At 35.1% G+C, this 27,103-nt stretch overlaps 1 protein-coding gene across 3 annotated transcripts in view; it reads left to right on the top strand.

Annotated features, from left to right (window-relative positions):
- The first annotated feature begins 7,877 nt into the window (after positions 1 to 7,877).
- Positions 7,878 to 27,103, top strand: part of LOC116290291 (uncharacterized) — a 36,785-nt gene continuing 17,559 nt past the window's right edge. Inside the window, exons 1-2 of one of the 3 annotated variants that reach the window (XM_089030221.1) lie at positions 7,878 to 8,166; positions 26,266 to 26,898. In XM_089030221.1, coding sequence (XP_088886347.1) covers positions 8,091 to 8,166; positions 26,266 to 26,898 — 709 coding nt within the window. In that variant the 5' untranslated portion in view covers positions 7,878 to 8,090. Of the gene's footprint in view, positions 8,167 to 18,865; positions 19,027 to 26,265; positions 26,899 to 27,103 lie in introns of those variants that run through there. The other 2 variants (XM_089030220.1, XM_089030218.1) reach the window with 2 other exon arrangements.

The raw sequence follows: 27,103 nt of genomic DNA, 5'->3' as shown, positions 1-27,103 counted from the left end.
CTGTGTATTTATAAGGCGGTCGGTATCAAAAAGTGGGAGGACACTTCCTATTTTGTGTTAGTATTCAATTACTTTTCTGAGAGATCTGTCCGGCGAAAACGTCAACACAAGAGGCCTAAAGATCAATTACAAACTGCAATATAACATCTGCACATTTATCTCCTCTTTTTTTACAGATTTCTAAATTGAACTTGTGGGGTATAAAAGATCATTTTGGCGGCTTTCCATTGGTGGAGGCTGCTGCCTTAAGTCCTAAATTGCTCAATTAGGTGGAAGAATGTCCACTAGCTTTTGTTTAGCTTCGAGAGCAACGGAAATTGGGCTCGAATATACAACCTCTGTGCACTCCAGTTCATCCTGAAAAAAAAAACAACATAATATGACGACACATTTTATGTTCCCCTATTTTTATGTCCCCACTATATCAAAACATCAAACTTTTTCTCGTAAATTTTTTATCTACAATTTTTTTAATATTTTTGTTATGAATTACTCTTTAATACGAAAAGTATTAAGAAACAATCCCCAGGAAAGTAAAAATTTAATAAGATTTAGGTTATCGTAAACTTAACCAATTAAGCTCAAATGTTTTACTTTTAAACGGATTTGACATCGAAGTTAAAAGAATTCCATTTGGATTGTTTGCATTGTGTTAACTAATGGTCTTTGTAAAGACCCATCCCTTTAGAATCTTTTTTATTTCATTTCTAATTGCAGTTTGCACTGTGTATTATTGTAACCTACCTATTACCAAAACAGCGAAACAAAACAAAAGACGTTTATTTCAATCTAAGTTTTGTGTGTGTTTAAAAAAAAAGATTTTGGTGATGAGAAGCGTCTTGATTATTTTTAGATCATCTAAAAGAAAGTTAAATCCAACGTTAAACCTAGAGAAGGAATTTTATTCAAGCATCTTAATCTTAATCTCATAATTATACTGAGTTTTGAACTGTTTTTTAAGGTCTTTATTTTTATCTTCTAGTGAAATTGTTTTGTTTTTAAGATTAGGTTAATGTTGATAAAATATCGAGAAAAAAAGAGAAAAACAGTGCTTTGTTTTGTCAAATTTATGTCATGTTCTCCAAATTATTTTGCGTTCAGTAATAAGTTAGTTTTTTTCATCCATCCATCCATCCAGAAAATCTCACCCATTCGATATTGTAAGTACGCCAAGTTACAAGATCTCAAATTTCTTGTTAGTCGCCTTAGGAATTAAAAATATAAATCCGTTTGTTAATTTCAAATTAGGTGATATAAGCCCAACACGTGAGGATTGACACTGATGGACAGCAGTTATTAACTACCCACATAACTACTTAGATGTCGATGCTTGAATTTGTCGCACCGAACGGAACGAAAGCCACAGGAAAGAAAAGCTAATCGATTGAAATGTTTGAAGCAGTGAAAAACTATTATCCACCTGTTGGGGGGTCGATTACTGGTCTCAGCAATTGCCCACGAGAATGTATAGGTAGATTGGAGTAATAAACAAATGTATTGATTGCGAAATTGGTTTAGGTTATAAGGAACAATAACGTCACATAGATACGTTTGATAAAGATGCTTGTAGAAATACAATTTAATTGGAGTATATATACGTTTGCCAAGAAAAAGGAGGTGGTTAGAATAGGAGTTTAAGAAGAAGGCTTTGCTTAAAGAAATTAATGGGATTTCGATCCATTGGGATCAGTATATTTTCTTCTCTCTCTCTCTCTCTCTCTCTCTCTCTCTCTCTCTCTCTCTCTCTCTCTCTATTAATCATATTTTCTTTCTTTCTTTAGAAACAATACTTGCTTGGGAAAAAAATGTCATTAATTGGAATTGGTAATTAAAGTCTCTCGTTTTCTCTCTTTTTCTTTTTCTTTTCTTTTTGATTCTTTCTTTTACTATTTCTTTCTTCTTTGCACAATTTAAACATACTATTTCAAGAGACCATGCACTCGTGCGTATTTAAATCTTGTGTCTAGATCTCACGACGCAAAGTCGGAAAACGAATTCAAGTAAGTTAGTCCCGCTTATATTCCTGCTTTATTGCGGATCTGAACAAGTGCGTTAACCATAAGAGTAACCTATTGCTGAACTTGACAGAATGACAATTTCACTACGTAAACAAGGTTAAAATTTGAAATAAAAACGGTATCAAGCGCGCGCGTGATTTGCTGACGTATTTTATTGGTATTTCTCCTATCGACTTAGAAAGCGAGAAAATTCACAAATGTGGTAAAATACTTAAAGTTCACGCGTCTATCGTCATGTAACCAATCATCTGGCACCTGCTTGCGCATGCGCTAGAAGTGGATGAAAAATACACCGACTCATTCAACCATAGAACACATGAACTCGTTTAAAATAAAATACTGATGAAGGCTGTCACAAGCATTGCATAAGAAATTGAATTATAGTTTTTTTGCTCTGCGATTTCTTGTGTAAAGTTTTGTCTATGGTGTGTTAATGTGTGGGTGTTTTTTTATTTGAAAATTTTCTTATATATACGTTTTGTATATATTTTTTGTACGTTGATGTGTAAGATATGTGAATTTTTCATGCATATCTTGTGTGTATAATTATTTCGCGCGCTTTTTCGTGTGCTTTGACCATAATAAACGATCAACGCTGACAAACAAAAATGAGACTTCAAACTCTTCTCTCAATCATTATATAATGGTTAATCATACGGCTGACGGCTTCCTTCCTGGAAGCAAATGAATATAACCCATCCGGCAAGTTTGTTACCGTGTTGAATCAAGAAAATTGGTTGCAAGTTTTCACGTCACAATAAATGAGACTTCAGTTGCAGGCTTGCCACCTCCTTAGTTTGTCGTATGTACTGAGAACAATCGTGAGAGATTTTCACAGGTTTTCCTAGTGGTACTTGTTCAATAATATTTCTTTTAAAAGGCTTCTTCAAAATATTTTTAAAATCTGATTAAACAATATACCAGCTACTATATGCCATCTAAATACTAAGTAAAATTAGACAGATATTTTTGAATGTGTGAAAAAAATTAGTCTTGTTTTTACAAATTCTCACTCTTGGTTTACAGTATTGACAGTTTAGAATTCTGACTTATGAAAAAAATGTAGATCATTAAGTCTAGAGTTTCCTCATAAGCCTCTGATTGACAACGAAAATTTTGGTGAAATTTTGTTTGTCTTTCTTGCAGCTGTTCCTAACTGCAAAAGGTTTCTTTTAAAAGCTTATAAAAGTCTAAAAATTCAGTACAGCATTTTACTTTGTTTTGTTTTTTGTTTTGTTTTGTTTTGTTTGTTTTGGGGTTTTTTTCGTTTCTGGTAATTTAATCTTTTTTTTTTTTTCTTTCTTCCTCTTTTCTTTTCTAGTTATTTCTTGCTGTTATTACTAATACTTATCTTCTTCTTTAGTTTTGTCTCGTTTCCTTCTCTCTTTCCTAATTTTTCATAATGATTTTACTTTTATTGTTCGTCTTAAAAGCATACAAAACAAAGATACAACCATCACGTATTTCTAGTTCACATCCAAGGAAAACAAAAGAAAGCTCTGAGTAATCGACTTGGCTCAAAAAACCTTCTTTTGCATCGTTTTCTTCAGGCTTTTATGACGCTTTCCTTAGGATCCCAGCTGAAGAATCGAATTAGAAACATCCAATTCATATATATTCTTTTCTCGTTTTTTATCACACATTGTCAGTAACAGAACGAAAGCTAGTTCTTAATTTAGACTAGTTTAATTGTGGCTATCGCTTTTAGCTGCGCACATATATGTGTCGAAACATTAAGTCTGTATATAACTAATATTGGTTCCCTTGCTCTTAAAATGGATTCTTGTCAGTGTTGAAGCTGTTTTTCCTTCAAACAGCGGCGGATCATGTGGCGCATGCGCATTTTTTTAATTCGAAAAACGATTCCAAGCTTGGTGTTTTTTGCCTTTGGAACTAGGGAAGGTTCAATCCATGTCATTTTTTTGGGAAGGTTTCCCTCTGTCTTCAATAATGTTTCCATACGTCTTCGTACACCTACACTCTCCCCAGTCCTCAATGACTCCACAGAAATTTTCATGAGAATTTAAAGAAAACTGTCCTTGTTTTTAGGAGAGTAGCATTTGATAGCCAGTGTCAACAAGCCTGTTTCCCTCGTTCCATGAACGATTTGGAATTAAAGTTCAAATCGATAAAAAAAATAACTAAACATTTATGGCTTGTTTCATCCAAAAATTCCGTTGTTAATCCTTTTCTGTAACTTTGTCAGCACTTATACATTATTACATTCGTCAGCTTTGTTTGCGAGTATTAAAAGTGTCACTTTTAGCGAATATCTTCCAAGTTGTCAGTACTCAGGTATACTTGGGGATATGAAATATGGAACTATTTTATCTACTTTTAGTTCTAAAGGGCTCTCGATAATAGACGTCAGTGTCTAGACACTGTGCTAAACACCATTAGTTTGTTTTCTTATTCTATTTTTATGCCAAGATTAGCATCTAGAGACTCGACATGCCGTGGGATCAGTGCCCTTTTTCCCTTGCTTGGCGTTGCTTCCCTAGTAGGAAATTTAAATGGAAAGGCCTCTCGTTTATACACCTCCTCGGTACGGCCATTTCCCATTTGCCTATTTGCCCATTTCAGACCACGTGTCATTCTGTTAAGGAAAAAAAAATTTGTTTGAGTTGTATGTATATTCATGTGTCTTCTCGTGTGCGACTGCTAAACAAGAAAAAATGATACTCTAGGTAATGACAAGAGGTCACGTGATTATCACGTAATATCGCCTTCATAACTCCAAATATGGATACCATTATTTAGATGCCCTTTTATCTTTTCAATGAAAACGAAATAACTCGGGCAACTTGGCACCAAGAGATAAGGTCAAGAGATTATGCGATATGAAAGCCTTGAACATATGGTCAATATTGTCTGGTTGAGCAGATATTCTTTTGGAGATAGATATTGAAATAAATTGTTCAAATAGGCACTTTATACGAATTGGATACTTAGTATTTTAGCGCGGGAGATGCGCTTAGCTTGGGATAAGTTACATACTTAGCAAAAACGGCTTACTTTTTTTGTTGATGAAGTGTTGAGCACCAAGCCCGTTGGCTGTGGGTGACCTCATTTACAGAATAAACTTCTATAATGATAATCGAGCAGCCATTGAAATCGTATAGAGTGAGTTTAATAATTTTTCATACGCTACTAATAGTTACAGCGCTTTAGCGAAACAAATATGACCAGCTTTCTGAGCATTTAAAGACGACGGAATCCTTAGAGACGCACGGTTGACTTTGATCTGACGAACGGAGCAATGATCAGTACTTAAAAGCCTTTGAGATAAAACTGATGATTGATTAATAAACTGATACACAGGGATATCCAGATAAAGTTAATATATTATTGATAATATCTACTATTATCGATTTAAAAGTAATATCTAATATCGTAAAAAGGAGATGTGTAGTTGTCGAAATAACTAGATGATATAGCAGAGACATTAGAACATTTACATGACCGTTAACGACGTTCTCCCCCATGCAACCATGGCAACCATTAATAGACCGCGGTTTTCTCAAGTCGCGTGCGCATCCAATATCGTACCCAGAGCCTGCGTTTCTTCTGGCCTGCGGCGAAGAACGAGGGCTCTGGCATAATCCATTTTTTGAGACCAAAATTTCTTGGACTTCCAGTATAAGAGCGCATGCGTTAAAAGACTTGCAAAAAATAAAAAATATGTTCCCGATTTCTAATTCTTATTTCGGATCGGAAATAAACACAGAACTCTGTTTGAAAGCATGATTTTCAATGATTAAATTTAACCTCCCGAAAACTGCGCATGCGTCAAAAGTGGATTATCCCGGAGCACTCGTTCTTCGTCGCAGGCCAGAAGAAACGCAGGCTCTGGGTACGAGATTGGTGCGCATCCAACTTGACGGGCCACAAAACTGAAAAGCGCAAACTCAATTAAATTTTGAAGACAGTTTTATCAGTTTAAAGAGGAGAATAATCGATTTTATGAATTCTTACCTAAAAAATTTCATAGCAATGCATGATAATACTCGTATTCTGGTATCGTGGCAAGTCAAGTTCCTTAAATTTGGATGTGCACGCAACCTTGAGAAAATGGTCTGTTTGTGATTTTTGAAATTAATTCCCACTGGTATTAATGTATAAGGACCAAGAAAAAGAGGGTTTGTTTTGTTAAATAATGAAAAATACCTTATCTTATTTTTGAATTAATTACTAATAATTACTAATGGTAATAAATTAATTATCCATTAAACATGTTTAATGGAAAACAACAGCAAGGGTATTGGAAAACCAGACATCATCATCATCATCATCACCATCATCATCATCATCATCATCATCATCATCATCACTACCATCATTATCATCATCACCACCATCATCATCATCATCACTAGCATCATTATCATCATCACCACCATCTTCATCATCATCGTCATCATCAAAACATCGTCATCGTTATTACCACATCACCATCACCACCACCACCATCATCATCATCATCATCGTCATCATCAAAACATCATCATCGTTATTACCACATCATTATCATCATTATAATCAGCAGTATTAACACCATCATTATCACCACATCATATTCACAACATCATTATCATCATTATTATCAGCAGTTTTAAGGAATATAACAAGTTTCTTTAATCCAAACATGTTTGTGCGCACGTACGTACCGCCATCATCAGTGGATGTTAATGATGTAATAAATATATAACCTAGATTATATATAGTTAATAAGAACACGTGAGAATTTGGTGCCTAATATAGAAAAGAAAAGAAAAACTACAGCAAAGATTATACAATAAGGGCGAGTTTATTACATTAACATTAGTTTAGTACATTTATTACACCATTAACATCCACTGATGATGGCGGTATGTGCGCCGAAACATGTTTGAATTAAAGAAACCTGTTCTATTTCTTACAATTTTTCTTCATTGCTGACTGACAGACCGTTATCAGCAGTATATCATCTTTATTATCATCATTGCACATGAGTCGTTGAAAATTTATAATTTTCTAGTTATTTTTTCCTAAATTTATTTCCTTTTTTCTTAGTTCTCAGTTCCTCATTAATTATTTATTTATTTAATTTCGTTTTGATGTCGATGATCTATAGTTTTTTATCGTGGTATATATCAAGACATATCAAAATCCTATATTATACATGTAATAACGAGAAGATTACCCTGGCGCAGTGGGCGATCGTAGGAGATGGATAAAGAAATCAATCAACGGGAGACTGATCGCTTATAAACACCTTTTTTCCACATTAAGTAATCTTAATGGAATTTGCAAAGATTTCGAAGAAAATGGTGTAAATTTTGAATGTAATAGGTCCTTGAAAGAGCTTGGCGCCTCGTAAAGTAAAGATGTTTTGAAAAGCTGGATCCACTTAAGATCGTTATGATTTCTGCTTTTGGAAAAGATTATTCTAGCATCTTATAGTCATCTTTTTTTTGGTTTATGTCATGTATGGTACAGTCATCGTTCATTGTGCCGCTTCTTTTTACTAAAATTCAGTTCATTTTACAGCTCAAATTACTACAAAATTTAAAACCACAAACGCATATACACAGACTATGTTATGTGTACAAAACAAGAAGGACCGAGTGGAACGAGGAGAGAACCCTGAGGAACCCCAAAGCATTGAATCAAGCCAGTTTTTCACGGCAGAAGAAAAGATACCTTAGTACTCTTGTTACTCTAGAAACTTCTACAATTTTTGACAGTTTTTGTTTCCGCTTCTTGATGATAAAGTTGTAAGGTCACGCGCCCTCAAGGCATCAGAACCACAGGTAGCCCAGTATCGTTAAATTAAAGATCAGGAGTGCATTGATGAAATAAATTCACGTCAATAGATTACCTATATAACCTACCAATAAGGAAGGTTCATTCATTGTCGGATCTAGCCGCCTGTATAGATCGACTACACTACCGAAGGTGTACTACAAAACTAGCTCATTTTCGATCAGAATCAAAAACGTGAAGCTGCAACGAAAAATGTCAGTTTGGGTTTGAAGATTTCTGATCCCGAAGCAAAATACGCGAAACATCTGTATCATTAGCTGTCTGTTCATGATGATGAAGGCAATTATTTCAACACTGTGGTTCTTCGTCAGGATTCTAGTGACCACGACAGCGGCAACGCAGGGTAAGAATTGCAAGTAGAATCTGTATTAACAATCACGATAGACAGATAAATAGCGTATATAAGCCAAGCTTTGTTGGACATTTTTGATTTGGTTGGCCGTAGAAATACTTGCCCTTGGGGTTAGTTATCTTTAGCGTTTTTCGTTCGGTTTTCGTTCTAGACTTGCAGTTTTTCCCCATATTTCTCAGTAATGAATTACTTACAAAAATAACTTCAAATTAGTATTTATTCACTAAAGGAAGAAGAATTGGGTTGCTTATTTAGTATTATCTGTTTATTTGTTGCGGGTGTCTTTTTAGACTTGCAGCTTTTTCCCATATTTCTCAGTAATGAATTACTTACAAAAATAACATCAAATTAGTATTTATTCACTAAAGTGAGAAGAATTGGGTTGTTTATTTATTATTATCTGTTTATTTGTTGATTATTTAAGGAGTGTGTGTAAAAAGAAGATCACCGTAGCATCTATAGGTCACAAAGTCAACCTACAATTGCGCAGCTGAAATGAGTCTCGAACCTGCTGTGAAAACACATATTAATTATCCAGAGTTCATTGATAAACATCGATCTTCGCTCGAGTTTTTAGCAGTTGGTCTGAATTCTAATTATTTTCTGAACAACGTAAACTTCTGCAGTCAAAATAAGTCTCAAATTTACTCTGTGATTCCCACTGTGAAAACACATATTATTTTTGGGGGATCATTGATAAACATCGCTCTGCTTTCTAACAGTTGGTCTGAATTCTAATTCAGATAATTTCTCGGAGCGAAAGCCGAATTGTTTCACTTCGTGACAAAAGCCACAATTATCATCCAAGGGATTATGCATCTCATCGTAAAGTGTATTTAATTAACAGCAAAATGCATTAAAGCTAGTTACAAACTTGAAACAAAGTGAAGACTAGATCCGGCTTTTAGATAAATGGGCTTTTATGTAGTTATAAAAAGAATGTATAAAGGACTTTTGATCCCTCATGCATGAGGGTCTCTCATCACTTACTCAACTTTGCACAAGTTAACGGGTGACAAAACCAAAATATCCAAAGCTTACATAAATTTATATCTTTTTGTTCAAGGAGTACAAATTTCCTGGACGAAAGAAACTAATATTGACAGAGGTGAATTAATTATTTATCATTCGATTAACCATGTTTTCAATCAATATTTTCTAATCTTTCACATTTTATCAGTTTTCCTGGCCCGCGCCGATACATACAACACGAAACCACATCTGTCATAAGTACATACCGGCAAATACGTCCAAATGATTGATAATACTAGAGAAATTGAAGTATTTTTTTAGAATGCGTTCTTTTAAGACACGCCTAATTATAACTTGACTATTTCCTCGAAATGAAGAAATTAAGCAGGCCAATCTTGAACGAAGAAGTTATCGGAAAAGAGTGTCGAAATTTGGGGTATTGATTGGGTTTTCATTGCGATAGCGAAGGAAAGGTTTTAGAGTGCAGATAATTTTTCCGGATGCCGTTGAAAAGCTGTTAAATTACCGTCAACACAATTATCATTAATAGCATGTCAAATCTTGACGGTTTTTACAGGCAAAAAGTCTGTCGGAATATACTCTACCCATAATCTACTCCTAATAGGTGAATGAATTTACACGTATTAAAAAAAAGACCTCCAGTATCGTATATGTACTTCCTTAACGGGAAGATTTGTAGCAGATATTATCTTCGGCTTATATTTTTTTGTGTAGTGTGCCACATATGCGGGCCACATAAAAAAACAACACATATTTCCATGGAAGAAGGCAATTTGCAGTTATTTCTAGTGATCTTACACAGGATAAAATCGAACTGCATACCGTCGGCGACTTAGGGTTCTCACGCGTAAGATTCAATAGATTGGACACAAAGCACTATACGAAGTGGCAAATATGCTTTTTGTATCAATTAAAGCACATCAAATCTATTAAATACTTTCCATTAGTACACTACAATTTATAGTGCTTCCCGTTAGCACATTACAAAGCGTATCTAAAGGTTTTTTCTCTGGGCTCTCAGGTTTTTTTCGATCATGGAGCGAAGGCCACATGTCGTTTGATTAGCCACTGGCTATTAAGTGCTTCCCTTGTAAAATAATTTATTCCTCAGTATCCTTAATCTAATTGTGAAGGTCATATGTATAAAGTTACTACACATGTACGATGAGTTTATTGACGCACATTTAGAATGTTCTGGGGCATTCGTGTTGTGTCCTATCGAGAAAACAACGTTTTGATCATCGCTTATAGTCATCAGGAGCTAACATCAGTAATTCTTGAGGTCATTTGAACTGAGAAGGACGTATTTAGTACATTAGGGATGCGACAAGCAGGCACTACTCGAACCGGAGAAATGATTCATCTTTCAGCATTCGGCATTCGCAAGATTAATGTTGTTAAAACTGTTGCACTATCTATAAACAAACACTCGATAAACTAAATATTTGACTTAGTTAAGATTAAAAAAGCAGTCTCAAATATCTAAATTATAACACCAATTAACCTCGGAAAATGTTAGTCTAGAAGCTCTTTTTATCGCGTGCGCAGACATATAGGCTTTCGAACTTGTGCGTCATTCTCTTGAGTATTATTCTTTGTTTACCAGGGACAGCTGTTGAGAAGATACATTTAAATAGATTTCACTCTAATAACGTTACTTTTAAAATAATCAAATGTGGTCTGAAATGGGCAAACCACACGAGTAACGCTGAAACCAAATCGTACGATGATATTCTCAAGGACCAATCAAAGTGCAGGAAACGAATCTTCCATCCAGTCATAGACCTCAATCCATCCGTCAGAACAAAGGACTCTAAAATGACTTCCTCTCTAAGCCAATCAGAATCCAAGACTAGAATCAGCCAACCACACTGCTTTAATAATGTAAAGAAAATCGCACTGAAATGGTTTCCACTCTAAGCCGTTGAAAAGAAAACTTATCAACAAATCCAAATACGCAACATAGCCTCTTTTTTTAAGACATATATTAACTTATATTTTACAACCATCGTTCCCCGTAAAGGTTCTCTTACGTGAGGTTCCATCCACACGCAATATCATTACATTCTATATTTAAAACAATCAACTCACCTGTTGATTTTTAATTAATCAGATTGATAACTTTCTGATCGTCTTAACATTTTTTTGGAATAAGAATCAAGGCTTTTTGACCCCTTTAATGGCTTTATTGCATTTTGATGTGACGAAAATATGTCTTAATGCATCAGGTCTCAAACATGTGGTTCAGCTTCATTTCATTTAATTATTTAATTAGTTGCCTTCTACCGTCATAAGATATATTCCATGACGCTTTTATTCATCATAATTACATCGAGAATGTAGTTTTAAGGCCAAGCCACATGCGGTGCACCGTACTGCATACTCATTGGTGCATTTAAAGTGACGACACCCTGAAACAACTTCTTGGCTGATCAAAGTGGGGGCGTAGCTAGTCACACATCTAATCGGAATTAACTGGTTAGTGTTGAGGAGGAAGAAAAGATCTGGAGAAAATCCTCGAATCAAGGAAGAGACCAAACAAACTCTACTCGTATGTGATGCCTCGCTAGTCTGGGAATCTTTCCTAAGACCACAGAGGTGAGAGGCTGGTGCTTTACCACCTTTTAGTCCCACGATAAACAATCATATTTTTCGTATGACTATATCAAAACGCACAGCACCGTAATAATACGACATTCTTTGAAGATATCAGCCACATTATAAAAAGGAAGAGTCTCCCTGCAGTGGCGGATTCAGGATAAAAAAAGGGAGGTTCCTAAATGGTCTCCCCACAAGCGGGTCCCAGTTTCATTCTACTGTGAATAAAGAACATGATTGGCTTCACAAGATCTCACAAAATAGGGGTTCCATGAAACCGCCCCTGGAACCGCTAATGCCTGTTGTCAGCAACATTGCGAATGATTGCACACGTTTGAAACTTGTTACGCACATTTGTTTTAAATATTTGAAACAAATTTCTAACGGAAGTGACGTTAGTTATCTGATGCACCACTCGCAGAGCTCGAGACTACTTCATATGTACATCCAATCAAAATATACGGACACGGTGCAACAAATCTCTTATCATTTAAAAGGTCGTACCGACACTTCTGCAGCTCATTTTTGTGAATGTTTGTATATTCGGAGACAAAAGGAAACTCGGAAGTTGTCTTAAACTCTCGGAAAAGGTGCTGCAGGAAAATAACTTAATTGAGATTCTTTGGTCGTATAAAAACAGAGTTCAATAGCCCACTTTCGAAATATGCTTCGCTCGCACGCACAAAGGTTTCAATGCGAAGCTTCGCGCAAATTGCAAATTGATTCGTGAAAGGAGAAAATAATTTCGGACGTAGCGTCGTACTAAAACATTTGTGTGTGACGAGCGAAGCTTATCTAAGAAGTGGACTATTTCCCGAGGATTTTTGTTTTGTTTTGGTACACTAACTTGGCTGCTGTGAAACCACATGAAAACGCTTTCCATAGAATGTCTGACCAAGATTATACGGCAGTTGTTGTTGTTAGCGTTCATTGCCTAGAATGATCTACCCACTGTGGCGGGAGTTCGTTTCGTTGCAGACATCTTATAAACAACTTGACGCCGGAATCATTAAGATCGATGAGACACTAAGCATTCTCGTATCATCTATCTGATAAAACTCTTTTGCTAAATACCTTTATCATACTTACGATGCATGTTTGCTTGACGTTATAAAACATATCACATGTCTCTTTTTTATATATATTTTAAAATGACCCTTAGAAAACGCGCCCGAGTGCTGTGTGGAGGCACGCGAGAGTTGGCAGAACACGAGAGAAGTATTAGGAGAGGAAGTACGAGTAGCGGAGTAGCGGAACAAAACGAAACAAACCAATACCAAACAAACCAACACCAAACAAACCAACACCAAACAAACCAACACCAAACAAACCAACACCAAACAAACCAACACCAAACAAACCTACACCAAACAAACCAACACTAAACAAACCAACACCAAACAAACCAATACCAAACAAACCTACACCAAACAAATCAACACTAAACTAACCAACACCAAACAAACCAATACCAAACAAACCAACACCAAACAAACCAATACCAAACAAACCAACACCATACAAACCAACACCATACAAACCAACACCAAACAAACCAACACCAAACAAACCAACACCAAACAAACCAACACCAAACAAACCAACACCAAACAAACCAACACCAAACAAACCTACACCAAACAAACCAACACTAAACAAACCAACACCAAACAAACCAATACCAAACAAACCTACACCAAACAAATCAACACTAAACTAACCAACACCAAACAACCAATACCAAACAAACCATACCAACAAACCAACCAAACACCAACACACAAACCAACACCATACAAACCACACCATACAAACCACACCAAACAAACCAACACCAAACAAACCAACACCAAACAAACCAACACCAAACAAACACACCAACCAAAACCAACACCACCAACCAAATCCACACCAAACAACCACACCAACAAACCAACACCAACAAACCACACCCAAACAAACCCACACCAAACACAAACCAACACCAAACACACCAACACCAAACAAACCACCACCACAACAAACCAACACCAAACAAACCAACACCAAACAAACCAACACCAAACAAACCAACACCAAACAAACCAACACCAAACAAAAGCGATTCAGAAAGAAAGCACATATAAAATAAAAAGCGTAAAGCTGACATTCATTTCTCGAAACACATCTGACCGTCATAACCCTAAGCGGAAAATAACGGAAACACTCGACACAAAGCTCTTTTATACACTTCAAGTCTTGTTAATTAAAAGCATGTAAAAAAGCCGCCTGTTGAATAATAAAAGACGAATGATATGTTTAAGCAAAGCTGATGAAGCAAACAGGTCATAGCCGGTTAGTCGGTGATATTTTCCAAATCGAAGGAAATTGAAAAAAAGTTGTCAAAAATTGTCATTTTCTTCCGCAAACTCGGAAAACATAACGTTCATTTTTCACGTGTCACGTTGGGAAAATTTTTCGCGCAGAATTTTAATTTATCGAAGTCAGTTATCTCCGGTTTCTCATAGTCGCCAAGAATGGATCCGTTTGGTTCACATGATAAATCATTTATTTTTTAATAAGCTTTTCTCGAGCCAAAACAGCATGTAATATATAATATTTATAAAACGGTAAAGGTGTTATTGTTTAACGTCAGTGTTTCGGCCTCCAGCCTTTAGCTGGTCATTCAGGGAGCTGACGGTGCGCGCTTTACTTTGTTAGTTTACACCACAAGAAATTATATAAGTTCGGGGGAAATGGGCGTAGCGATCTCGTCTTTGAGATATTGAAAAATTATATGAGCATCTTAACGCGTTTAAGTCGGAAAGAAAGCTGAAGCAAAGCTTCTCACAACTCTCGAAAGCTCTAAAAGCAGCGATGAAAGTAGTTCTTACCGAAGGGTTTTTCAAATTGAAAAACGCTGAATTTTGGTACTACTTTAAAACAGACCCTTCAAACATTTTAAGATAGTTCTCTAAAAGTAGTGTGATGTTCAAAATACACATTAGGCGTACAAAAATTCGTTTTTTTCGTCAGTCTGTAGAGTCCCATGTGAAATTTCACTAGAACAACGTGATCTAGTGCAGTCGTGTATTGGCCGCCGAATGATGACCAAGATAAAACAAAATACTCAGTTAATTTTAAATTGAATTGAATTCCAAATAAATTCATTTTGGCAAGAGTCTAAATTACAAACACACAGTAAACTAATCTATTGTTTCGGTGATATTAAACTATATGGTATCATTAGATAAATGTGTGTTTTTTGTTTACTAAGTCTTTTGCTTGCTGTGCTTTTTGCCGGTTTACGGTGTGCGGGTTTTGTTTAATGAACGTTTTGTTTACTGTTTTTAATGATCTATGATTTAGAGCTTGAATACAATGAATTAATATTTAATTGCATTCATTTTATGTTTGTTGATATCTACTTTCAGCAGGAAATGAACTTAGATTGCCAAATGTTCTTTGCATATTCATAAGATTACGTTTCCTTAAAATTACTGAGTTAAACTACAAACTAGTTATGACAAAACCAATAGATTTTCATCATTTCAAACTGGAAGATTGAAAGCAAGGAAACCTTGAACGAAAAAAAAAATAGAATGTCCATTTGCGTCGCCTCTTAACTCACTTGAGATTTTTAACGACACTTTAGCTGGACAGCACAGTACGTTGGATAGGTTCGAGAACGTTTTACTTAAAAGTAAAGAAGATGATAAGGAAGTAATGATCATGAAAGTCGGCTGCAAAGAAGGATTATCCAGATTTACTAAAGTATTTCTTGTATAAATTAAGGAAGTTTAAAAATTTTAATCGCCGCTTTAGGAAGTTCAGCATGAAGTCGACGTCGATAACACGGCGGAGCACAGCGGAGGTTCTGGATTGAAAGTTTTAGCTTTGGATTTTTTAAGTTTTTTTCGCGCGTTTTTTTATTGGCATTTTGGGGCGTATTTTATCTTCTAGCAAGTGTTGACTAACACACGGTCAGTGGAATTCGCCATGATGTATATAGACCAATGGATAGTCTTTGCGGGGGAGTTTTGAGGAACAGAATCTTCTTGTGAGAATCGGCTGGATGGGACGACTTACAAGATTCACCTAGGATGAAAATTCACGTGACTTGCCTCATGAATTTAAGTATTTTCCATTTAACTTTTCTTTCTTTCTTTCTCTCTCTCTCTCTCTCTCTCTCTCTCTCTCTCTTTCTTTCTTTCTGTCACTCAGTGTCTTCCAGTTTTCCTTTTCTTGATAATATTCTACTGTTTTCTATCACCATTCGCTACATCAAGTGATTGTGGGCGTCAGTCTCCGTCTCACCCAAAGATTACAGTAGATTTTAAAAAATCCATTTGATAAAACGCGTTTGTTAGGCGTGCACTCCCTTTTATTCTATATCAAGCTGATTTACAGATCTTATCAAATCTATTACTCCTTAGGGAATGTTAACGTATAAACAACCTATTCTGTTAGAACAAAAATGCTTAATATTCGAAGTTAAAAAGTAATTTGTCTAGAAATTCAGCCGGAAAAAAAAAAAACTTCAGTTCCTTAATAGAAATGAGCTCTCGATATAAATTCATTTTTATGACGAAAAATAAAGGTTGAGCATTGAAAGCCATCTGCTCTGTTTTACTGGGAAAACAAATTTTCTGCGGTTTGGCGATCTGTTCACACTCTACCACAAATAAGCACTGTTTGTTTTTCAGTCCAGTAATTAAAAACTTACTCGGCGGTTCAATACTTGAATTAATCAATTTTTCTCTTTTGTTTATACCTCATACTTCCAGACCTTGCAGATGATTTTAATTTGTTCATCTTGCTTTAATTGAAGCATGTTTTTCGCTAGCGACGCGATCTCAAGAACGAGCGCAAATACAAAGAAAAGAAAAAGGAATTAAGAGGTGATTTCAACATGTTGATTTGACGGCGTAAATTCTGTTTCCATAATGAAATAAGGACTCTTGCCTCGCTAGCGAAAACCAGTTTACGATCATGATGAATATTTAAGGACTTAATACAACACTTAGCGAAAAATCTACCGATGTTAAACTGTAATATGAATATGATATATATCTATATACAACTAATATTGGTCTTTGCGAAAATTCTGGACCCGTCTCCCGGCCCGACTTAATGAAGTTTATAAAGTATATTCATTCTCGATCATAGGATATCTCGATATTTATCCTACATTGTAGGATTTTTCATAAGTCGATAGTCTATGAGATCACAGTTTTTGTTACTGATTTTTGGTAAAAGCAAGCTTTGATAAGACAAACCAGCTACATTGTGGTCTAGAGTTAGTACAATAAATACAATGATATAATGGATGATGTAGACACGATGGATCGAAGTAACACCAGATCGACTTCACCTTGATCTTATGCACAGAACGTTCCTTTTGATCAGTTAATTTAGATAAACATCCACTTGCGCTCTTTACATCATTCAACGTGCCGCTCAAATAATAAATCAAGATCTCCTCAAGAAGAGCTGCCAGCCGGCCATCCTTATAATACGGCTGATATTCCTGGCGAATTTCATCTGAAATGTTTTACATTCAAATCAATAAAGTACTTGTGGATGATGATTCACGTAACACTGTTATCTACAACAGCTTATCAACGACTGTCCTATTGCTTCCATATATATTTTACTTTCATGTCATAAAATACTCATGCCTTTATGTATTCTCGTATTTATATATTCATATGAATACCTTTAAAACATGTCAAGAAAATAAAAATATATATTTACAACTTTGGATTTTTTTCGAGATTTGACAAATGAGCTTCATTGAAAAAACGTTATCATTTAAAAACAAAAATAACGAATAACGAATAGAGATTAATTGATAGCATAAAAGTAGAATATGATCATTTTAAAAATATTTATTCTGAAGACTTTTCATTTATTTACGATGAAATAAGTTTTTGCATTGCAATTATGCTATGAATTAACTTTGTCATTTTTAAGTAATTTCTATTAGTTGATATTTTGTTAATTTTTATTTTCATTTATTATTATCATTTTATTTATTTTTGATTAATTTTCATTTCTTCGTCATTTATATTTTTATATTTCTATATTATTTTTATTATTTTTATATTACAAACGTTCTGGCAATTAGTCATACATGTGATATAACGTATACCAAATTGATTTAAACAAAAAGAATAGTAGAAGAAAAGAATAGAACAGTGCTCTCTACTTCTATTAAGTAAAAGTGTAAGGTGAGTTGAAATCGTTCAGTAATTGGACTGGTTCATGTTTGGAAACAAGCGACAAATTTAACAGTATGTGTATACGTTCCATTCAAATAATTACCGTCTCCAAAATACCAACATTGACAAAAATTAATTTGTTTGCTACAAGTTTTTCTGTAAATATTGAATAATAATTCTTTGTAATTTGTAGCTATTTGTATTTGTTTTCCCTTCCTCTATTATTGTATAGTACTTTCTAGATGTAAACGAAAACGTAGCTAATAATATTCCAGTCGCACAACAGTGTCTCATTTTCAAATGTCACATTCTACTTGGGGAAAAAATACTTCGGCACCAGTTTTATTCTGAAAGCCACAAAGTTGTGAAATCGGAAATTGTCTCATGAAAATATAAGTAAACAGCCTTTAGTTTTTAAATTTCACATTCTACTTGGAGAAAACATTTACTTAGGCACCAGTTTTATTTACGGAAAGCCACAAAGTTTACAAATCGTAAATTCTCCGAATCCAATCATTTTGACAAATTACTAACAGTTACTAGATTGTGACTGAATGGCTTATTCTCCGAGTTATATTTAAGTGTTTCCTAGTATGTTCTTTAATGAGATTCCTCGGAATTGTTGTTCGCTATACCGGAATATTTACAGACAATTCAGAATTGATTTTTGTCATGAATGCCTGTAAGTCAGTCTACAGATATAATTGACAAGGTTTGTGCAAGAATATTCTATATCTCTAACACAATCAACCACAGTCATAGTATTATTCCATAGCATGATTAAACCCCAATTTTCACGTATAAAAAATAGGTGAACCTTCATGATTGGTCCAAATCCTGTCAAGTCCTCGCAAGGCATTAATAGAGCAATTGAGTAAATAAACAAGGTTATGACATCAAGAATAGGTTGATACACTTTGAGCACTTGGACTGCGAAAGGCATTGATTACTTTGAGGACTATGGCTTCACTTGTTCGTGAATCACGATCATGGATGAATCTAATTCTTCTTATCCACGTCGCGTACTCTAAGTATGTACAGTATGACAGAGCTCCTGGTAAGTCTTCAATTTACCTAATACCAACTACTACATGATAATATCATAATACAGGGTTATAAGCGCGACTGAATGAACATATTAAAAACATTATTTATATGTGGCTATTGAACCAAATTTTAAAAGGGAAAAGGAGAAAAAAATTCAAAAAGTCAAACATCCATTCCCGCCGCTATATCAGTAAAATTTCTAAGATATTTTGTTTCATATAGTACTATGCACCATTTGGGATCCCGATTAACTCATCTCATCAATTTTGCATCGATTTGTCTTCAAATTATCTTCCATTAGAGCCAAGGAAAAGCAAAGCAATCCATGGTTGGTTTGTTTTATTATTTTAACGCAATAACATTGACCCCCCAAAAAAACACCTAAAACAAAACGATATTACGGGTCAAACCTGATTCTTGACTCGATTTTCCAAATCTGTTGGGACATTAAACACAACTTCGAGAGAAAATCACACTCCATGTTTATGTGTGTACTTTTTCTTCATAAATGAATTCAACACTCGTGAAAAAAGTAACAAATTTTGAGAAAGAAGAATACCTTTGCTCAACATGATTTTTGGCTACTCGCAATTAAGTGAAAGGGTCATATCTGTGCAGACAATCTTTGCGGTAACCACTATGTTTCGATGATTTCTGAAAACCATTTGGGTCTGGCGCATTCTGGTTGTTATTGATTAAGTTTTGTTATGACGTAGAGAATGTTGTGTATTTATTTTCAGTGTAAACTGAGAAAAAGCTTAATTCTCGCCTTTATAAACGCTACGTATCTTTTTATCGTTCTTTTACTATTCTCGGTTTATAACTTCAAGCGCGCGCGCATTTGTCGAGGCTTTGGTGGCGGCAGTGAAGTTTTAACTTTGAAACAAGTTTCAAGACATTTAATCTTTCTCAGTTTTTTTCTTGCTTTATTAAGCCGGAAACTGAATTCACTCCAAAAGCTTTATACTAATAGGTAGTTTGCACAGATTTTAATGAGATTTGATTGCTTTTTTTAAATTTCTTTTAAATACCTATAATTTCTTTTTATTTATTTCATGAAGTGAAATAGAAAATATTGAATTAGACTCTTAGATTGCTATGCTTTCTAGATTTTTGCTTTCAAAAATATGTTTCCAGAGCAAGAGATCAACCTTTTCTCAAATATTTATTTCATGATGTTGAAAATTTAATTATTGTGCTGTTAATATCCGACTGATCTGAGTAGGCAAATGCGTCTCATACGCACCTCCCCAGCGAGACATCAATAACAAAATAGGATTAGAGAAAAAAACAATTGAATAACAAAAAGTTTTGCCCTCGTAGTGTTGTTTCGTCTATTGAGCTAAATTTAAATCTCCAGATTTCTAAAGTCGGTTTCGTTTGTCTAACTCTTTATCAGATCATTTGTACTTGTGTCTTAGAGATTTTTGGCTCGTACAATTGTAGATAGATTAGTCTTTGCCTCAGGTCTCAGTTATAACAGATACGGTATTATAATGGCTTTAAGAATACAATCTTGAAACAGTCTCTGCCGGGAAGCATAGCATAGCTAACTCCCAGATCGAATCATTATTTCATTAGTTTTTTTTTTAACTATTTTAAATAATTTGAACATAACAAGCTTTGTCCTTTTTACTGACCAGCTTTTTATTTTTATCCGGTGCATACTCTATTAAAATCTCAGCAAGAATTGAATAGAAGGATCGCGTAAACTAACCGCTGTGAAATGTATCCTCAATCGAAACTTGGGATTACAATTGTGTGTCATGAAAATTCAAAATAAGTGATAAATAGTCAATCTATCCGAAGTAGATCCAAGAAATTGGATCAATTATTTCATTTGTTATAATTACTTATCCAAATATTTTTATAAGAAAATTGTGTTAAAGCTTTTAAAAAAATCACATTCATTCTGACCCCTTTTACCCTCGCATATCAAAGTAACCGATCAATGATAGGCACTAATTTGATAAATTTCTCTTAATGTCTGCTTTTTCGAAGCGGATCTTTCAATACAACGCTCTCATGGTCGATAACCTTGTCGTCCTATTCGATACCTTAAACCTTAGCTAGGATAGTGTACACCTATTCAAAAAAAAAAAAAAAAAAAACGCGACAGACGGAGATCTGAAATGGGCGATCTGAGACGGAATTTTTGTACCTTTATGACTTCTGGCTAACTTACAAAAAATCACATTCCTAACTCAAAGGTCGTGCTTAATGATTCCAATCTAAAGGGTAAGTATATTGTATATTACTATTTGCAGAGTGCTACTCAGACTTAGATTTCGGATCTCCGACCGATACAACATTGTTTTTAATTATATATAGTATATGTGTCTATTTTATTGGTTCCCTAGTCAGTCTCAGATTTCAGATGTCCGACCGATACAACGTCGTTTGAAATAGGTTTATATATAACATATGCTTATTTGTTTGGTTCCCTGAGTTGATAAGATTTCCGAGATCTCCGACGGACAAGGTTTTTTGAAATAGGTTTATATATAACATATGTTTATTTGATTGGGTCCCTAGCCTAATTCCATACACATGATCCCCTTCTAGCGAGCTTGTGTGGTCTATAGTAAGCAGGTTTCATTCCCGTCTCTTGTAAGCCTACCATTTATTCGTGTGTTTATCATAAGAAAGATTTTCTTTTTTTAAAGAACGCCGTCATTCCACTGGATAAGCTTTCGAGAAAAAAATAGATGACCAGTTCTCGACTAAGCAGGGCTCATCTCCTTTTGTACTGAAGAACAAAAGTCAAAATTTTACTTCCGATTTGGACAAAATAAAATAATCAAATCAAAGAAAGTGTTTGAACGCGCGTGAGAAAAGCATGAAATATTCAATTTCTTAATCTTCTTTTCTTTCTCAAAATCTTTTCTTTTATATTTGTATTCTATAGAGCTAATCTTTGAATTCCTAAGTACGGATTATTTCATTTAAGTTCGTATTCACTTAGACAAAACATCTAAAAAACAGTAATAAAAGAGGAATTAGGTGAAGTAATACCGTGGTACTCCAAACATTTCAAAAGGTTTCTGTTTTAAGAATTTAATTCTAAGAGTGTTGTCCACCTTGTAAGATTTCCTTCCTCTTAACTTGCTCTCTTTTAAAATGAGGAGGCTTCCTCCTTGGGACAGCGGAGGGACGAGCGCGAGCGAGGGGGGGGGGGGGGGGGGGGGGGGGGGGGGGGGGGGGGGGGGGGGAGGGAGGCGGAGGAGTGGGGGGGGGAGGGGGGGAAGGGGGGGGGGAGGGGAAGGGAGGGAAGGGGGGCGAGGAAGGGAAGGAAGGGGGACTCTTCTTTCCTTCCTTTCCTTTCCTTTCCTTTCCTTTCCTTTCCTTTCCTTTTTTCCTTCCTTCCTTTCCTTTCCTTTCCTTTCCTTTCCTTCTTTTCAAAACTAATCAAACGACTTCAGGGTTCAGTTTCAAACGTTAACTTTTGTAACGAAAAAAAGATTGCAACTGAGACATGTACCAACTGTTTGCTTTTTCTCGTCTTTTCTTCTTTCTAAATTAGATAGAGGAGGAACCAGCATTTCTATTACAACTATACGTATGTTTTTGCTCAACATTCTGGATCATTCCAGGCATTGAACCTGGTAATGGCAGAAAAAAGGTCGGAGGTGAAGTATAAATATTTGTTACTCATGCAGATTTAGTCTGTATTCTGCAGCGAACTTTTGTATCTTAAGGGGGAAATCGGCTTCGATTCCAACGATTTTGGGATTTTGTTATCAGAAATGTAAATCTTGATAATGATTTATCAACATCAATAGCTTTTATACTGATTCGACATGTGACACGTACATCATAGAACTGATTTGCGCTATAAACTGATTACTAGTATAGTTTGTTTCCGATCGATACCTTAGTCTTGTTGTTATCGAAATGGTTCGAGAAATCTCTTCTGATCTCTTCTAGAGTTCGCTCATTAATGATGTAGGTTTGCAAGGGCGGATCCAGGGTTTTTTTGAAGGGGGGTCTTCAAATTTTGTGGGCAAAGGAAACCCAGTCGCATTTTTACCACAGGAAGCCCATTTGACCTCAGGAATGACAGGGGGGTCGCGACCCCCCCTCCCCCCCCGACCCTCCCCCTGGCCCCTGGATCCCCCCTTGGTTTGGAAGTTTAGAGAAGAAAAGAATGAATACATAGCTTTGCGTTATAGACTAAATGATTAGCATGGATAAGATACAATTTGGATTCGTATTGGACGGATAGGATTAATGGATAGATGGGATAGATATGTTGAATTGATATGGGACAAGTAGATGAGTTTGGATTAGATAGGATTTATAGATGGATGGATGATGGTGGTTGATGGATGCATGAGCAGATTAATGGATGAACAGATGTCAGTGATGGGACGATGGGATTGGATGGGTGATTAAAAGTGTCTGATCAATGCATGAGCAGATAAATAGATGAACAGATCGATGGAAAGATGGAGTAATTAGTGGGTAGATAGGATAGTCTAGATTGGACAGATGTAGAGATGAGATTGATGGATTAAAGAACAAAGCACTACAAATATAAGTATAATAGTCCACCGCATGACAGTCATAATCTATTTCTTAAACCTGTGTCTAATATGTCAGTTCATTAATGGACTTTTATACATTTTACAATAATTGTCCTCAACTAAATGATGATGTCTTAAATAAATATCAATCAGTTTTCTCGATCAAGCATTAATGAAGTTCCTACTTGAACATCATTATCACTTCTTACTTTTCCTTTATTTACACTTGTGACAATATTAAAACTTCACATGTTTGGCGGAATGGTTTTTTTGTTTTTGTTTTTTCTTTTGCTAGTATATCTGATTAAATCAAATATATAAGCTAGTTAATCTTACGCTTTATCGCATTTGAGACTATTCCACTCTAGTGATTTTTTTCTGTTGTTCTAGAAGAGTAAATATGGCAGATGGCCAAATTCTCGTATAAATAAAAAAAAGTATATGGGGGTTTAAAATCAATTAATTGAAGTGGATTAATTGAATTTAAGACATTGTATCCTATAGTATTATTAGTCCAATCGATTAATTTATTTCAACCATATTATTTTTTATTTTGAATCTGGTTTTTTTTTTTTTTTTTTTTTTTTGTATTATCCGAAACTTACACTAAGGAACGTATTTTTCACCTTAATTGGTACAATTCAATATATCTTCCTTTAAATCTATATAGCTACGTTCTGATTGCAATCATTCAATTCCGGCGCTTCATATAAAGACACAATAAGGCTATTTTAGTTGCGTCTCGCGAAAATAAGGACTAACATTCCTTGACGCGTTCGTCAAGGATGTACCAAAATGACGCCTTCTAATGCAACCGATTGAAAATATATTTCAATAGTCTTCAAAAGTTGTCATTCAGCTTCCGATACCTCATTTAAGTTTCATTAATCGAATGCACTAAAGGCGATTTTCATAAGCTCTAAATCAACAAAAAAACGATGTGAAACTATGACCCGATATATTATTGGGAGAAGTTGAAAGTCCAATATTTACAATCTTCATAGAAAAGACACCTGACAAACTCACTAAAAACATTGTTCCCACGCAAAAAGATAGAGTGCTCACACTAAATCCGTGAAACAAATACTAATATTTAGCACTAAATAGTGATAATTAAACAACAGAAAACAAAGGATTCTGTATGAAATAGTACTAATTAGTACTATTTAATGTTCACGGTTTTAGTGCGTGCACTCTAATACAAAAATTCTTTTAGGAGAAACCTTTTTTACTCTATTATCTTTGTATACAGAAGTCTATGTCACGGAAATTAAGAAATTACAATAGGTTTTTAAAAACCTCGTTAACGGAGTTGTAATGCACTACCATTATAAAACTGCTTTCATTAGAAAACATGTTAGTTCTCAGTGATAACAATTGTTCTTTCGACCTAGAATATTTGCTTTTACTCCGACGAAGGACTAGCGTCCAAAACGTCAGTAAGATTTTTCATCAGTTCACGGTGTATAATTTACCTTTTCATCATTACTGTTTCATTAGAAACACCGACGCAGCTCACACTAGTTTTTAGCTAGTTATATCTTCTAGAATATTTTAGTATAGCCTAGCCTAGCTGGAAAGCTAGGATCTCTTTCTATATATAGAAATACCCCAAATCCTAAAGAAATAATTGTAACAAAGCCAACCTACACTGCTATTCTTTTACATACAGCTAGTCTAAAAACGTTGTCGGTTGGAGATCTGAAATCTGAACTGAGACTGAGTAGAACGCTTCAAATATTGATATATTCACAGCCGAACAACATGATTTTCCTTTTAGATTAGAATATGAAGCATGACTTTTTTGATTTTTTTTTTTTTTTTTTTTTTTTTTGTATTTTAGCCAGAAAACATAAAAACACAAAAATTCTCAATTAGTCTCAATTTGCCGATTTTTTGAAACAATCTGAGGAATCTATTGCGATCCTGTTAAAACGAGAAAGAATTTTTTCAATAATAATGACAAAGCTAACGTGGACGATGTTTTGATGGCTTTAATGGCGCCTAATGTAAAGTTAAACACCTTTCCCATTTGCGCAAATAATCGTCCTAAATTAAGACTCATCTTTGGCCGCAAAACAACATATAATATAAAGTAAATAAGTAAATCAACTTAAGTATAAATATTGAAAATTACAGGGACCACGGAGGCGTTTCAAACAACAACAAAAATATATTTAGAATTCTATAATGATAGTAATACAATGTACGTTGCCATCGCCCCTCGAGAGCGGGAAGTTAAAATGCCCGCTCCATACAATACACTGTTTTCCTATCACGAAATTTTTGGGGGGGATTTTGGCAAAATTTTTTGCATGAAATCACTAGTTATGGATATTGAAATAAGAATCACAAAATAAAAGTGTCAGATTCGGCGTAAAAAAGCCTTTTACGATCCGCACAATCCAGTTAACCGACGTCCAGTCCATTCCACCCATGCACGGTTCCAGATTTTCCAAAATAAAAAATCTCTCAAAATTCAGAATCTAGAAGCATAAATCAAATTTTAGAGTTCGGACATGTTTTTGATTAACATTAAGATTATCTATACCCTTTTAAAAGCTGAAAATTGGACGAAACGTTTTTTGAGAAAAAATAGCTCTGCAAGTCACGTGATACACAGGTATCCCACCATCCCAATCGTTATGTTCAACGTCATCCATTTCCCATGCAGCCGTTTGTTTTCATCCATTTGTTCACTCATTTTATCCACCATTTTCCAGCCATCCAAAGATCCATGGACAACTATTGGAGATTTGATTTTTCTACTGGGTTCATTGACGTCATAACCAAGAAACCAGCACATCTCCATGGTAACCATAGCAACATATCCATTCATGGGTCACGTGATCACAATGGTTATTTATTCATTCAGGATCAGTCATCAATACAATTGATTGGGTTAAAGTATTCATGCTTCTCGAGCCCGTTCACATGTGCCAGCGGTGTTTCCATGGCGATGTGGTTGCGAGACCTAACCAAGAACCAAGCAACATACGTGAAGTCTAAATCTGGCGCGTTCTCACTAGTGAGGTCTTCAAACAACTCTCTCGTCGTTCGGATAGTCAATACAACAGTGATCTACGAAAGTACCTTTGTTATAAACACGTCTATTTGGAATCACATCGCCTTTACATGGGACAAAGACACTGGTCTCGTGATATACAGAAACAGTAGAAAACTCAAAACGAAACCTTACGTGTTTCATCCTCGTTCACCTCTTACCCATAATACACTGCACGACTCAAGGACTGATTCGTTATTCCTCAGTGGAAGAGGTTCCTTCGATGACGTCATGGTATGGCACAAACCACTCTCTCCTCTTGATGTTAAAAAGATATTTCAAGCACAGATAAGTAAGTCTGTCACAAACCCACTTTAAAGAACTGCTTATTAAAAAATTCTGACACTAAATTGGTTTGAAGTAGATTTGAATATGTGTGCCATTCAATATACCTAATCCACTGTAGATAAAGATAAAATATGATAGCTTATATATAAGAACCAAAATAGGTCATTGAAATAGGAGTCGGGTGACTGAGTGTCCTACATGACACCATA

This window comes from Actinia tenebrosa, unplaced genomic scaffold, assembly GCF_029948245.1.
Source record: "Actinia tenebrosa isolate PJP-AT-01 unplaced genomic scaffold, QUT_ActTen_1.0 PGA_scaffold15__27_contigs__length_11533743, whole genome shotgun sequence".
In the NCBI taxonomy this organism is placed as follows: Eukaryota; Metazoa; Cnidaria; class Anthozoa; order Actiniaria; family Actiniidae; genus Actinia; species Actinia tenebrosa.
This window is presented reverse-complemented; position numbering and strand designations above follow the sequence as displayed.